This window comes from Puma concolor, chromosome D2, assembly GCF_028749965.1.
Source record: "Puma concolor isolate L17-30 chromosome D2, mPumCon1.1.hap2, whole genome shotgun sequence".
Taxonomy (NCBI): domain Eukaryota; kingdom Metazoa; phylum Chordata; class Mammalia; order Carnivora; family Felidae; genus Puma; species Puma concolor.
The window spans coordinates 68,601,234-68,615,235 of NC_141677.1; the positions used below are offsets into that span (position 1 = coordinate 68,601,234).

At 50.2% G+C, this 14,002-nt stretch overlaps 1 protein-coding gene across 2 annotated transcripts in view; it reads left to right on the forward strand.

The window, feature by feature from the left end:
• The first annotated feature begins 2,261 nt into the window (after positions 1-2,261).
• Positions 2,262-14,002, forward strand: part of MXI1 (MAX interactor 1, dimerization protein) — an 82,296-nt gene continuing 70,555 nt past the window's right edge. Inside the window, exon 1 of one of the 2 annotated variants that reach the window (XM_025918343.2) lies at positions 2,262-2,715. In XM_025918343.2, coding sequence (XP_025774128.1) covers positions 2,454-2,715 — 262 coding nt within the window. In that variant the 5' untranslated portion in view covers positions 2,262-2,453. Of the gene's footprint in view, positions 2,716-4,781; positions 4,921-14,002 lie in introns of those variants that run through there. The other variant, XM_086680836.1, reaches the window with a different exon arrangement.

A 14,002-nucleotide genomic window follows, 5' to 3' on the forward strand; every position in this document is an offset into this window, starting at 1 on the left:
ATAAATAAATAATTACAAAACACCCTACCCCCGCCCAGGCACTCATGTGTGGGGTGTGCCTACCTCGGTGGGTGTGGGTAGACAGACATGTAGGTCACAGCACTGCATATGTACGCATTTGGCATCCACTGGGGAATTAGAGACTGAGGTTTTCTTGGGGCTTAGCTGGTTCATTGTCTCACTATCATCTTTCAACTGGGGCAAGGGAGATCGGGGCTGTCTTACACACATGCCAGGTTTTGCAAAATGGCATTAGATAAAAGCTGTTTGAAAATATACCTTCCTAAAGTCCTCAGACACTTAGGGACTTTTAAACATGAGCGACTCAGGTTGTGGTCCCAGCAGGAACAAAAAGTCAGTAGTCAGTCTGATCATGGAAGGTGAACTTTTATTTCACAGCTCCTAGGAGCTTCTACTCTCCCCTAGCTAAAGGATGCAAAGACCAATCATGCAAAATTTGTCACAGGATGAAAAATGAACGGACAGTATGTGTAGTATGATTGTATCCAAATGTGAATTGGAAATGTGAATACATTTGCTTTAAAATGCCAATTACCGGGGCGCCTGGGTGGCTCGGTCAGTTAAACGTCCCACTTCAGCTCAAGTCATAATCTGCGGTTTGTGGGTTCGAGCGCCCGTCAGGGTCTGTGCTGACAGCTCAGAGCCTGGAGCCTGCTTCAGATCCTGTGTCTCCCTCTCTCTCCATGCCCCTCCCCCACTCGTGCTCTGTCTCTCTCAAAAATGAATCAACGTTAGAAAAAATTAAAATGCCACTGATTGGTGCCGTCATCTCAGCAGCAGGTTATTATATTCTAAAAGTACACAAGACTTTAGTGAATGTTTTACAAAGAAATGTACTTTCCTTTTTTAAAAAAAGTTTCCATTTCCAGTAAGAGTCTTCTGGACAAATGTGTGTGAGGCCACTCTGAGTTTTAGGGTGGCTGGGTTGCTCAACTGCAGGGGGCAGTATTCCATGTGTCTTCTGCCTAAGTGGTTCCCTGGCAGCGGGTGGGGGGACTGGAGGGGGGGGGATTTCCAGTTGGCTTTGCAAGGTGACAATATTTGGATGGGTTTGTTGCAGAGATGTTTTCCAACAAAGTGCAGAACAGTCTTGTTTCCTGTAGCTTGTTCCCTCCACCCCTTAGATACAAGTAGGGGACCCAGGTTCTCATCTGGGTCTGGATTAAAAGAAAAAGATCTTACTAGGGGCCAGGTAGTGTGCTAAGTGCAGATATGATTTAATCAGCACAAGAATCTTATTGGAGTTTCATGGATGGGGAACAGGCCAAGAGAGGTTGGGGGACTTGCCCAAACTCACACAGTCTACGTGCTTCAGAGCTGGACTTGAACTCTTCTCTGTGACACTCCCCAATGGCCTTCAACTATCCCTCTGACTCCCACTGTACCTCCCAGGCCTGGAAAGCATCCATGGTTCCGGCAGACCCTGAGTGGGTGGGTGACAGCAGCAGCAGCAGCAGCAGCAAAGACAACATCTTCGACTTCGACTTCAGTCTTCAGAGCCAAAAGGTGGAGTTCAGCTGGGGTGGGGTGGGGGTCGGTCCTGGGCTGCCATTTTTCTGCGGCTCTGTCAAATAAAAGGGCGCCAGGTGTGGAGGCACCCTAGTGTGAGCTTTGCACAGCTGGACCAAGGCCGGGAAGAGGAGTGTGGAGAGAGGTGCTTACATCTCCTCCCCTTCCTGGAAAATAGCTTTGCATTTGAAGGGAGAAAGAACGAGTTGAGTAAATTTGTAACTGGGATTTGGTGGCTTGGGGATTTCATTTGACCCCGTGAAGGCACATGCCTATGCCTGTCTGTGTGTAGGGGTGTGTGAACTGGGGGGAGGAAACTCCAGGCTACATATGATGGGTTTTTTGGATTGGGCTTTTATTTTTTAAAAAAGTCATACCAGCTGCCATTTATTGGGGATCCACTCACTATGTGCGAGGCATTGTCCTGGACCCTTTACCAGGTATTATTTTTATGTGAAGAAAAAAAATAGCTCACTAGTTTGTTTTCCTGCAGGTGCACTCGGAGGCATCGAGTATTTTTTCCATTTGTGTTAAAATACAGTGCTCTGCTCTGAGGTAAGATTTGGGGAGAGGCGGGGAGGGGTGCAGGGACGGGCAGAGGGCGTCCCTGTCTCGCTTTTCTCCACCTTTTATTTTGACCGGTCCGATGGTGACAGGCTCGCACTAGGACCCAGGCGCCAGAGCGCCTCCGTCTGTCCTGTAGGTTCATTCAATCTCCCATACACACAGACCCACTGCGAGACAGACACACACTCACACACACTCACACACACAACTGCACGCAGCGAGGCTCGGGAAGTCAGGTCGCCTCCTCGCCTCGGCGCCTCCTCCGCTCCGGCCAGCCGGGTCTTCTCCAGGGACCGGAGCTCGGCGGGGCCGCGCAGCCCCAAAAGAGGACGAGCTCGGCGGACCCCGGTTCCTCCATGGGCAAACGCGGGCGGCCGCGCAAGGAAGCGCGCTGTGAGGGCGCGGGGCTGGCCCCCGCCGCGCCCCCGGCGGTGGCCGCGCCCCAGCCCCCGGCCCAGCCCGAGGAGCCCGCGGGGGCCAAGCTCAGGTGCCCCTTCTCGGACATTTTCAACACCAGCGAGAACTCGATGGAGAAGCACATCAACACTTTTCTGCAGAACGTGCAGATTCTGCTCGAGGCCGCCAGCTACCTGGAGCAGATCGAGAAAGAAAACAAAAGTAAGTTTAGGGGCCCCCGCTCCTCCTCGGCGCCCGGCTCTTTCTTCCTCAACCACTTGGGCGACCCCTGTCGCCTGCTCGGCCCGCGCCCCCCTTCCCCCAACACACATCCAGCCCTCGGCAGTAAAGCCGATGACACCGGAGAAAGGACACGCACGCACAAAGCTGCTAAAGATGTAACAAAGACGAGCGGGGGCGGGGGGTGGATGGCGAGGGGGGCCTGTCGGTGCGTCCGTCTGTCCGTCTCCGGGAGGCTGGGAGGACCGCCGGATGGACAAGCGGGGGAGTGTTGTTTGCTGACAACTGAGCCGAGAGCTCATCTCTTCGAGGTCGCCTTTCTTCCTTTTTCTACCCCCCCCCCCCCCAACCCCGGAGCCTTCTCGGGCAGACAAGTGTTGTTTTTCTGTCGCTCGTTCCTGGGTGGGGTGGGGATTAGAAGCCGAAAGTTGGAAATCGTAGGCAGAGCTCAGCGGCTGGAGAAAAAAACACACGCAGACACACACGACAACAATAACAACAACAACCAACAGCCCTCCACGGCATGGGCTTGGTCTGGCTGGCTCGGCTCTGCTTCTCCCTTCTGTCTACTGTGCTTCTTCCTCCCCTCTCGTAGCAGGGCTCAGGCCATCGCGTCCACGGATACAGTCCCCCAGTACCTCTGTTGCCCTGGGGTGCCACCCCCCCCTCCCTCCACCAAACAGGCCGGCTGGGCCGGGCAGCGCCAGCAGCTTGCCCCGGACCCGCCGTCCTGCGCCCGGGAAACTTGGCGAGGGGGACACAGCTAAAAGGAAACTTTGGGATCTCGCAGGAAACAATAGTTGGGGAAGAAGGTGTGGGCTGTTGTGTGAGGTTTCTTTATTTTCCGGGAGACGACTTACGAGTGAGCGCGCCTGGCTGGGAAGGCAAACGCCTGCCTTGTCGATTTCTACTGTCGTCCTCCTCTTCCCCCCCCCCCCCCCCCGGCCGATTCAGGTGGAGAGCAGTGCTGGGGAGAGGGGTGCTGGGAGCCCCACCCCGGCCTGGCCTCCTTTTTGTATTTGTTTGTTTCATTTTTGCCTCTGCCTGCTGGGTCCCCCAGTCCTCCCAGGCAGTCGACTCAGCGTCCTAACGGGGGCACGCGTGTGCGGTGTCTCCAGCACAGTCCTCACAAATAATAGCTGCGAGAAGGGGGAAAGGGCCAAGGCAGAAAAACCGATAGACTAGGGAAAACCAGGCTGTTTAATCTGTCCGAACAAGTAGGAAGATCAATGAGACGAGAGAGCGGGGGGAAAAAAAAAATGGTCCGATTGCAACGTGTCAGATCTTGCAACCTCCTCCCCCCAAAACACAACAACAACAGTCCTCAAACACAAAAACACCTTAGCTGACCAACACCCCAGGCCTCCGTGGTGAAAGTAACCGTGTGTTGCCAGCGCAATTGTGCAGTGGCTGAAGGCAAAAACAAGGATTTGTGTTGGGAGGACGGTTGTGTGCGTTCTTTTCTTTCTCTTCTCTCCTGTTTTCTCGGAGTGCCTGGGTTGCGAGAAAGGCGCATCGCTGGCTGTGTAGCCGAAGCAGTTTGCGATTATTCATCCGGGCGGGAGTGGGGGGGGCGAGGTGCATTTGTCAGGAGGGTAGTTTCTGAAAAGCTAGAGCTGGTAGGGAGCTGGGTGAAGACGTGGTTTTGTTTGGTGTGTTTGCTTTTGTTGGAGGGGGGAGGGGCGCGATTTCTTTAGCTACCCCCCACCCCTGTCCGGGGTTCTCTGGAGTCTGTCCCGTGGTACCGACTCTGGTGGGGTGCACTAAAAGAGGGCACCTTGGCAGTGTGTGGCAAACCTGGGACCCCCACCCCCAGCACGGTGTACGAAGAAGGCGTTTGTAGCTTCCACCACGTCCCGCCCCCCCCCCACCCGCAGACAATCGGAGACCTCCGCCCCCCCCTTGCCCCCTCCCCCACCCTCCCCCGCCGCCCTGGCCGCCGCCACCTCCTAGTTTACCCCGTGCCGGGGCTCCGGCGTGGCCACCAGTCACGTAAGCAGAGGGCCGGGCGCGCCGGGCCGGGCTACCCCTCACGGGGCGGGCCAGCTGCAGCCGACTGGGGCTCCTGTGGCGGAGGAAGCCAGGGGGCTTCCTCCTGGTCCCTCTCCCGAGCGTCCGCGCTGCAAGCCCAGCAGCCCCCGAAGAGGGGTTCAGGAACCTCAGCGCCCCAGTCAAAGTCAACTTCGTGTGCGTAATCAGCCCCTCGGCCCCACTGCCCCCCCTCCGGCCGGCTCCCCGCGGGAGTATTTTTAGCTCTGTTGCCTCTATTTGCTGCCGCTGTTTGGCTCTGCATGACGTGATGCCAACGGCCCCCAGATTTCCCCGAGAGCGTGGGGGCGCTGCGCCTTGCCCAGCTTGGCTGCGGGGACCCTGCTCCAGGCCCTCGTCCCCTCCCCAACAGCTCACGCAGGCGAGGGTGACCTCCAGCAAACTAAGGGCTACCATCGCCAGGCCCTTTATTATGCCCCCTGCAAACAGGAGCGGCCCACGGGGGTTGCTTTATCCTCCCCACTTTCGACTCCCCCTCCAACCTCCCACCGGAGCTGGGTTTCCCAGTACGGAAAACGGCGGGCCCTACATCTGCCTCAATTTATTGGGGGCGCTTCTTCGCGCTGGCGGCGCTCGCCGTTGTTTTCTGTTCGCTGCACACAATGCCCGCGCGTCACGGCGGTCCGCGTGTGCACAGCAATAACGCGAGTTGGGGGGCGGGTCGTGCGTGCGCCGGGCTCGGGCACTGCGGGTCGTTCCGCGCGCGCGGGGCTTGTTTTGCTTCAGAGCCCCGCTTTCCGAAACGCTTACATCATTCAGTCGTTGGGGGAGGGAGGAGGATCTGGGCGTTCCGATAGGACTCCAGCATTTCTCAGGTCCCTGGTTTTTGGAAGGAAGCAGGGATCCTAGCTGTTTATGATGTTCATTATGATAGGAGGGGGCTCAAGTTTTGTTTGTTGGGCAAGTTTTGGGTGTTTTTTTTTTTTTTTTTCCTCTTTTTAGGTCACTACTGCAAAGGGCACTGCTGGCCGGCTCAGGTGCACAACCTCCCCGCCTTCATTTCAGCCAGTTCCCCTGTAATCACTTGATCTCAGTTTCTCCGCCTCCTCCTCCTCCCCCTCCCAGCTAGAGACACATGGTTTCCACATGGAGACAAACTTCTTTCCTCTGACTGGACTTGACCTAGCTGCGTTGTTCAGCCTATCGGCAGCTTCAGCTTTCTCTGACATCACGCGTTGCTGAGGCCTGAAACTGGTGGGTGGAGCCAGGAGGCAAGCCAGGAAATCTCTGGGAGCTGTAGTGTGGCCAGCTGCTACAATCCCTTCTTAAAGGGACGCTCTTCTCCCCTGAGACGGGTGTCAGCTTTGATTCTTCATTTCGGGTTCGGTGAGACCTTCCCGAAATGCTCCAGTAGACCCTGGTCACGAGTTCACACGTTTCGTTTTTACTGTTGTTTGCAAAGTACTTACTTGGCAGCCGCTTGCCTTATTTTCCATTGTTGCCAGAACTGCTTTTCATTGCCTCTTTGAGGTTTCCGTAGTAGGAGGAGTGCTCACCAAGTTGTGGCCACAATGTTGAATTATTCCCAGTAGGTATGGTGAGCCTCCTCAGGAGGAAGGGGTTCAAACTAAGTCACCCAGTATTGACTGTTCTGTGCAAGGCAAGGATTCCCAAGGATATGTGGGTACATTCTCCTGAAGTTCCAACTGATGCGAATCCTTAAGGATCTCAAATTAAAGGTCTCCAGAAATATTAATCATGGAGACTGTGACCCGTTATCACAAAATCAGAAGTTATATATAAATCATCTCTGGCATCACCTATATCCATGTGGGGTACAGTGAAGGGGTGGCAATTTAGGACCGACTGATAATTAGAAAAATATTTACTTCCTGTTTTGGAAAAGGTTAAACTGAAAGGGAGGAAGAATGAGATTCACAAAGCAGTGTTATGTGCAGAAAAGCTGTTCCGTGGTCAAGTAAAAGCTACTGTAGTGTAACGTCTAGAGGGTTAGAAATGGGCTTCCCAGTGTCTGGGGAGGGTCACTTGGGGAGCAGTGCTTAAGATAGAGAAGAATGATTACATGGGAGTAGAAGCCAGAGATCGCCCTCTGGAGTGGATTATCTGGGTTTAGAGTGAGGTGCTTTCCTGGACCAGGCATGGACAGGCCAAGGGGCAGCCTCTTCTTCCTGATGGAGAAAAGCTGCTGCTGTGTGCTTTCATGGGGCCCCACCCTGCCTTCCCCATGTAATCGCCTCTGCTCCCATCCAGCAGGTCCACCAGCAAGCAGGCTTCGCAGTCATGCCTCTGTGCTTGACTCAGACTCTTCCTTCTGTCTAGAATGGCCTCATTCTCTTACTCCACTGGGGTTATCTGTTTCTTACTCACCCTTCAAGACCTAGGTAAGTTCCTACCTCCTCTAGGAAGCCTCCTCTGGCTATTTCTTAATTCAGGGTAGTTGAGAGAATGAAAACCTTACAGTTACCCAGAGTAGGGCCCAAATTCCTCCGTCGCTGCTTACTGGCTTTGTGACTGTATGTGCAAGTTACCTAACCTCTGAGGTTCCATTTCTTTTTTGTAAAATGAGGATAACAATAACACCAGCCTCACATCATTGCTGAACAACTAAATGAGGTACTCCATTTAAACATTTAAAGTACCTGGAATATAGTAGGTGCTCAATAAATAGTCTCTGAGCCTTGATAATCAGTACTATGCAATTTTCCACTTGCTTCCTGTGTATTAGCTTTATCCTCACAGGGAGATGATTAGCATCCTAAGGGAAAAAGATCACCAATAATATTTCAGTATATGTCACCATTGCATATAGCATATCACTGGGCATATAGAAGACATTTAATGTACATTCTTTGATTGGTTGGATTTGTCATTTACTGGCTATGGCACAGTGATCAGGTTTGAAGGCCAGGGGACACAGAATAGACTTTCTGGAGACTTGGAGAAGAATTAGAAATACTGATCTCTTCCAAGGAGAGGGGAAGTTTCATGTAATCAACATAGAGTGCCCTTGGGCTACAAAGACCAGGGGCTGCGAAGAAATGGTAGTTCAGGCCTGTAGAGCTGAAAGTGCCCACTGTCATCAACTGTGACCCTGAAAATGAATGTTACTGGCTTAGAGAGCAGGAGACTAGGGCAAGTTATGCTAAAATTAAGGGGTTTGATGGCAACTAATGTTCAAGCAGGTCACATTTCTGCATAGCGGGCATCTTACAATTCATTCATTCATTCCGCAAATATGTATTGAACATGTACTATGTGCACTTGCTTTTTTCCTGAAAATTCTGTGGGTTCATTTATGGTGGGAGTGGAATGGGACATTTGGTTTTTGGGGAATTGTGTAAAGAACACTTTTTTAATGTTTATTTATTTATTGTTGGCGGGGCAGAGAGAGAGAGAATCCTGAGCAGGCTTCGTGCTGTCAGCGCAGAGCCCAACATGGGCTCTCGAACTCACAAACTGTGAGATCCTGACCTGAGCTGAAATGAAGAGTCGGACACTTAACCAACTGAGCCACCCAGGCGCCCTGTGTAAAGAACATTCGTAAATCGAGTTTTTGTTTTTGCTGTATCCTAAATTATGTTTCTCAGATTCAGCTTTTTTCTTCCAGTTTTAAATATGATCTCTGCCCACTGGTAAATGCCAGAAGTCGACTTTGAGGATAGTTGTGGCTTTCAGAGTCCCAGAGCTCCCAGGGACTAGGCACCCTACAGAGGATGCCCAGGGAAAGGGAACAGAGCCTTCGAATTTCGGAGAAGTTGAATTGAACCATTCCTGGTTTGTGGGGGGAAAGGAAGCTGATGAAAATGCTGTACCATTGACATACCCAGAAATGGGAATTTTCATCTGAGGATGGCTGGGCAAAAGTTTGGAGGCAAAACTGAGGGAAATGAAGAAGATTCTAGCATGTTGCAGCAGCAACTAATTGCATTACATACTGTGAATACTGGTTACCATTTTTTGAGCACTGACTATATACCAAGTATGGGGCTAAACATGCATTATCTCCTCCAGTCTTCACAACAACGCCATGATGTATGCAATTTTATTGCCCCATTTTATAGAAGGGGTAACCAAGGTGCAGGGATGTTGAGTAACTTGCCCAAAGGTCATATGGTTTAGTAAGTGGCAAAGCTAATTTTTGGAACCTAGGCCTCTGATTCCCGAATGAGCCTGCTGTCTTAACCATATATGCATGTACACGTTTTCCAGTCAAGGAATGAAGTCCAGAGAGGTAAAATGACTTGCCCAAGGTCACCCAGCAACCTAAAGCAGAGCTGGTATTTGAAACACTCTGTTGATTGTTCAAGGTCTTCCTGTACACACCCTGCTTAGAAAAGGCTTAGAAGTAAGGCCGAGGACAGAATAGCCAACCAGAGAGGGTTTTTTGTTTTGTTTTGTTTTTGTTTTTCAGACTTGTTCAACTCTCCTGGCCCTAACTCAAGTTTAGGCTCCTAGGAAACACCACCCCCTCCTGCTGCCTTTCCGAAGTCCGTCCTCTGGGCATATCAGAGGACTTGGGCTGTTGCTATGGTACTGGGGCCAACAGCAGGTTCATCAAAAGCCGGGTCTTTTGCCTTTAAAAAAAGCCTGGCCCTGCAGAAACGAATTGGCCACAAAGATTTGCATCAGTCATTGTGGCTTGTTCTGTTTTAGATCCCCCCTGCCTCCCTACCCCACCCCCTCCTCCCTACCACCACCACTTTCTATAAATACAGTTGGATAAATATTGATTTAAACCGGGTTTCTGGAGGAGAAGCACATGGCTGCCCTGGCCTGGTCTTCACTTAGATACCACCAGCATGCCAGGCCTGACACACCTAACCCCCGACAGCTCTGGCTTCCAAATGACCCGTTTTGGGGAGGTAAGTTGTGGTTTTGTGGCTTTGATTAAAAGAGAGAGAGAGAGAGAGAGAGAGAGAGAGAGAGAGAGAAGGAGTGAAAAAGCAACAACCCAGCAAGAAATGGGAATCTTCTTGCAGAATGAAGAAAGCAATTCTCAGCAGGCAGAAATGGGGAGCGGGAGGCCGTATTGCAGACTGGCCTTCTGAACCATTCTCTTGCCTTTCCCATTCTTCCTTCCACTCCATTTTGGGTTTTGTTTTTAAAGGAGGCAGGTGGTAAGGCAGAGTGTCAGGGCCAGAAGGAGCCCCAGAGGTCACAGAGCATCCATCATCCTATTACAGATGGGGAAGCTGAAGCCCAGAGAGGGACAGTGGCTTGCCCAAGATGACACAGCAGAAGCAGAACCAGATTCTTCTGGGCCTCTTGCCTGGTGTGAGAATGGGTTACAAGCAGAGCCCCAAACTGGGCTTTTGTTTTACAGGTCAGGTGCTTATAAAGTCAGCAATTCTCAAACCTGGTTTACTGATCCTAGGGTGTGGCCGGTTGGTTATTGCAAAGGCCATTGCAACATTCACAGTAGTCTTTCAAAATGAAGCTAATTTGAATTTGCCATTTAGAAAAAATACATTTTCTTTTACACTGGGGCTGGGGGAAGTAGGAGGAGTCCAAAGGCAGTGACAGTGACAGGATGGCTACCCAAGCCTTATCTGAGGAGGAGAAATATAAGTCTTCCCAGAGGGGCCTCCTCTGGGGGCGGTGGGTGGAGCTCTGGGCTCACACTGAAGAGTGGCTTCAATTCCACAGGGACAGACACCTGCTCTCTGGCTCTTCTGCTACTAAAGGGAAGTAATTGTCTCTGATATCATTGTCCCTGAGTGGCCTGGCTGGAGGTGTTAAAGCTGTCAACAGCTGACTTGATCTCTCTGGCCAAAAATAATGGGAATTTGCCACCATCCCCTCCAGAACTTGAGCCTCCTTCTCTGCTTCCTCATCTTTGCAGAGTTGCGCTAGGCCCCTTGCTTGTGAAACATTTTGAAAGTTCAGGTGACCCTTGTTTTGAGCAATAAATCTCCAGGAAATATATGTAAATAAGATCTCTTTTTTTAAAACAAATTTAAATTAGAGAAACTCTCTTTAAAAGGCCCTCGTGGCAAATACTTTTATTTGGAATTATGTTTCTTGCCAGGAGTTCTCCCTAAATTTGTTCCCTGAATGTCTTCCTTCCTTCCTTCCTTCCTTCCCTCAGACTGATGTTTAAGGAGCACATACTGTTTTATGTCAGGCACTGTGCTAGGTCCTGGAGATAACAGTCCCTGCCCTCATGGAGTGTATACTCTCTTCCAGTGCCAGTTTTTAGAAATTCGTTTGCCTTAAACCCCAACAATGTAGAATTACACCTGACTTGGCTTTTGTGTCTTCAGTTCTAGACATCATTACAGACAGAGCAAAATTTATCCTCCTCTCCCTGCACCCCCTACCCCCACCTCCATGTTTAAAGTTTTTTGTGTTTGTCCTTGTAATTTTTCCAGATCTGACTTGTTGTTGTTGTTGTTGTTGTTGTTGTTGTTGTTGTTGTTGTTGTTTTACTACCTGAGCTTAGGAACTAAGTACCCCGTGAGCAGCCTTGTAAATAAACACATTCCACTCTCAGTTCTTTCCAGAACGGGGCATTCTGTACTTGGAGGACTGTCCATACCAGTGTTCCTATCAAGCTCACCCTCCTATATAACATGCCCTTGGCCACATATCTCTAGTACCCAACTCCAGCATCTGCTAAGGAAATTTAAACACAGCAAAATTAGAAAGATAAACATAGTGTCCTGAGGGAGATTAGGAAATTCAAACTAAAGCCAATAAAAAGGGATTTGGATTACCTCCTATTTGAGATATTTTACTCTTGTGTGTTTAGGGCCATTAGCAAGAATACTTGAATAAAGATGATTTGGGACAGTTTTAATACTGTTGTATTAAAATGGAGGGCATGCCCAGGGCTGCTTTGTTTGTGGCCATGGGTGGCGAAGTGTGAGCTGGGATGGCCTTTGTTTTTCTTTCTACGGTGGCCCAGACTGCCTTATGGCATCCCTGTGTTATCTCCCTCTTACCTCCACCACACCTGACCTCCCATACCATATTTCTTGACTCTTTTAAGGCCCTGAGTGCCTTGCATATGACCCTCTTTCATTCTTTTCACCAGCTGTAAAATGTAGCTTAATTCAACAGATAATTTCTAAGACCTGCCAGGAGCCAAGCACTGTGCCTGGTCCTTTCAAAGTGCAGGAGGTGTGGAACTGGAGAGTTCCAGCTCAGATTCCAGTGCAAATGATAGACAAATAAAGACCAATAAAGAATTCTTGTCTGTCTCCTAGGAGTCTGATAACCTGTCCCCAAGGGGACTGCTGACAGGTGCAATGTTTTCTCTATTTTCCAGAGGAATAGTGATCATGACTCCCTTTACTGAGCAGTTACTATGTACGAGCACAACGCTAAGTGCTTTGTATTAAATCCTCACAACCATTGAATAGGAGGGTGCTAGGATTATCCTCATTATAAGGGAGGAAAGCCTTAGCCTTAGCAGGGCTAGCTAACTTTCCTAAAGTCACATGTTAACACAGAGCGGAGCTGAGACTCAAACCTAGGTTTTTCTTTCTTCCTAGGAGAACTTAGGCCTCAGGGGGCAAGAGGCAAGAGATGGAATCTGGACTGTTTGAATTCCGAGCTGAGGGTCCCCTTGGGGATGCCTCCCTGGAGTGACTTCCTTTACTTCCCACTCATCCTGGGACAGAGAGAGGGCAGCCAAAACCTTCCAGGGCTCTCTGGGTATTGACAGTAAAGTCTGACTAGGGCCCTTTTCCCGAAGGGCAATGGTCTAGGGTGTTGCTACTTGCATGTGCAGCACCACCTTGCCCAGCACCCCCTGGGGAACTCACCCAACCAGTAGAGCTCCTGTGGTTCTGCACACTAGGGTGGCAAGGGTGTGAATCCATACACTATGAGGCTATGCTAGGTTTCCTGAAGGTGTTCGAGCTTGTAGGGGAACTGGTCTGGCCATGCGTGGAGCCAAGGGCTTCTGCCACAGAAGCCAGAGGGGCGAGAGGCACGTGTGAGCTGCGGAGATGAGCTATAGACCCTGACTGCCACCGTGACAGTGTGGGCAGGCTGGTTTTGGTCAGTCGGCATAGGTCCAACCTCTTCTCAGTGGAGATTGAGGAAGCAAGAGTGATCTTAAATATAACTGGGTTCATGTCACTTGTTTAAGCCTTTCAATAGTTTATCTCGCCCTGACTATGTAGAGTGAGTGTGGTCCAAGGATGGACAGCCTTGGCATCTGTTGCAACTTTGTCAGAAATGGGACTCCCAGGCTCCACCCCAGACCTGCTGGATCTGAATCTGTATTTTGCCACAATTTCCAGGTGATTGTTTTGCTCATTTAAGTTTGAGAAGCCAGCCTAGACAGCCCTTGTGACTGCCCTGATGCTTCTACCCACCTAAAGCAACCCCCCATTTATCACTTATCCTTTATCCTATTTATCACAATTTGCAATGATTTTACTTGTTTATCATCAGTCTCTCCGGCTAGAATACAAGCACCTGGAGCACAGGGACCATTAAGTAGTTTCGTTAATTATTCTATCTTCAGCATCTAGCTTAGTGCCCAACACATAATAGGTGCTTAAGGAATATCTGTTGAATGAATGATGAGTTCTCTGTCTTTAATATTCTGACCTAGTGCTTCTCAACAAGGGAGCTACTGGTGAGGTAGTTCTTCTTGTGAAGATTAGTGTAGAATAATGCAGGTTGTAACATCCTTGGTTCCCACTCAGTAAATGCCAACAGGACCCTCTAGTCATTGTGACACTCAAGAAAGCCACTCCTACTTATTTCCAAAGCCTCCTGGGGGTTGGTATTACCCCTGGCTGAGACCATTGCCCTAACCAATTTTGTCTGTTTTGTCTGATTGAACATACCTTGATGAATGCTGTGGGGTCCCAGAATTAGAAAATCTAAGTTTGAATCCAGTCACTACCTAGGTGACATTGAGCAAATCCCTTAAGCTTTCTGGGCCTCATCTGTGAAACAGGGAATCTCAGAGGTGTGCTGAGAATTACATGAACTGACTGTATGAGCAGCACAGTCATGTACACAGTTGGTTCTCATTTCATGCAAGCTGGTATGCAAATGGAGGCATAGTGTTCTAGGGTCTCTGGGGAATCCCAGAATCCCAGAATCAGAATGCTGGGGCTGGGAGAGATGGCGAGATCACTGATGTCCTTGGGCAAGCAAGGGCCTGGTGTTTTTATTCTAAATGGGCACCTGAGGCTGAGAACTCAGCCCCAAGAAAGCAGGCTAGGTGTGTGATTTAATTAATAGTGTCCAGGGCCTAACTGGGCCTAAGAGTGACCTCTACAAGTTTCTGCTG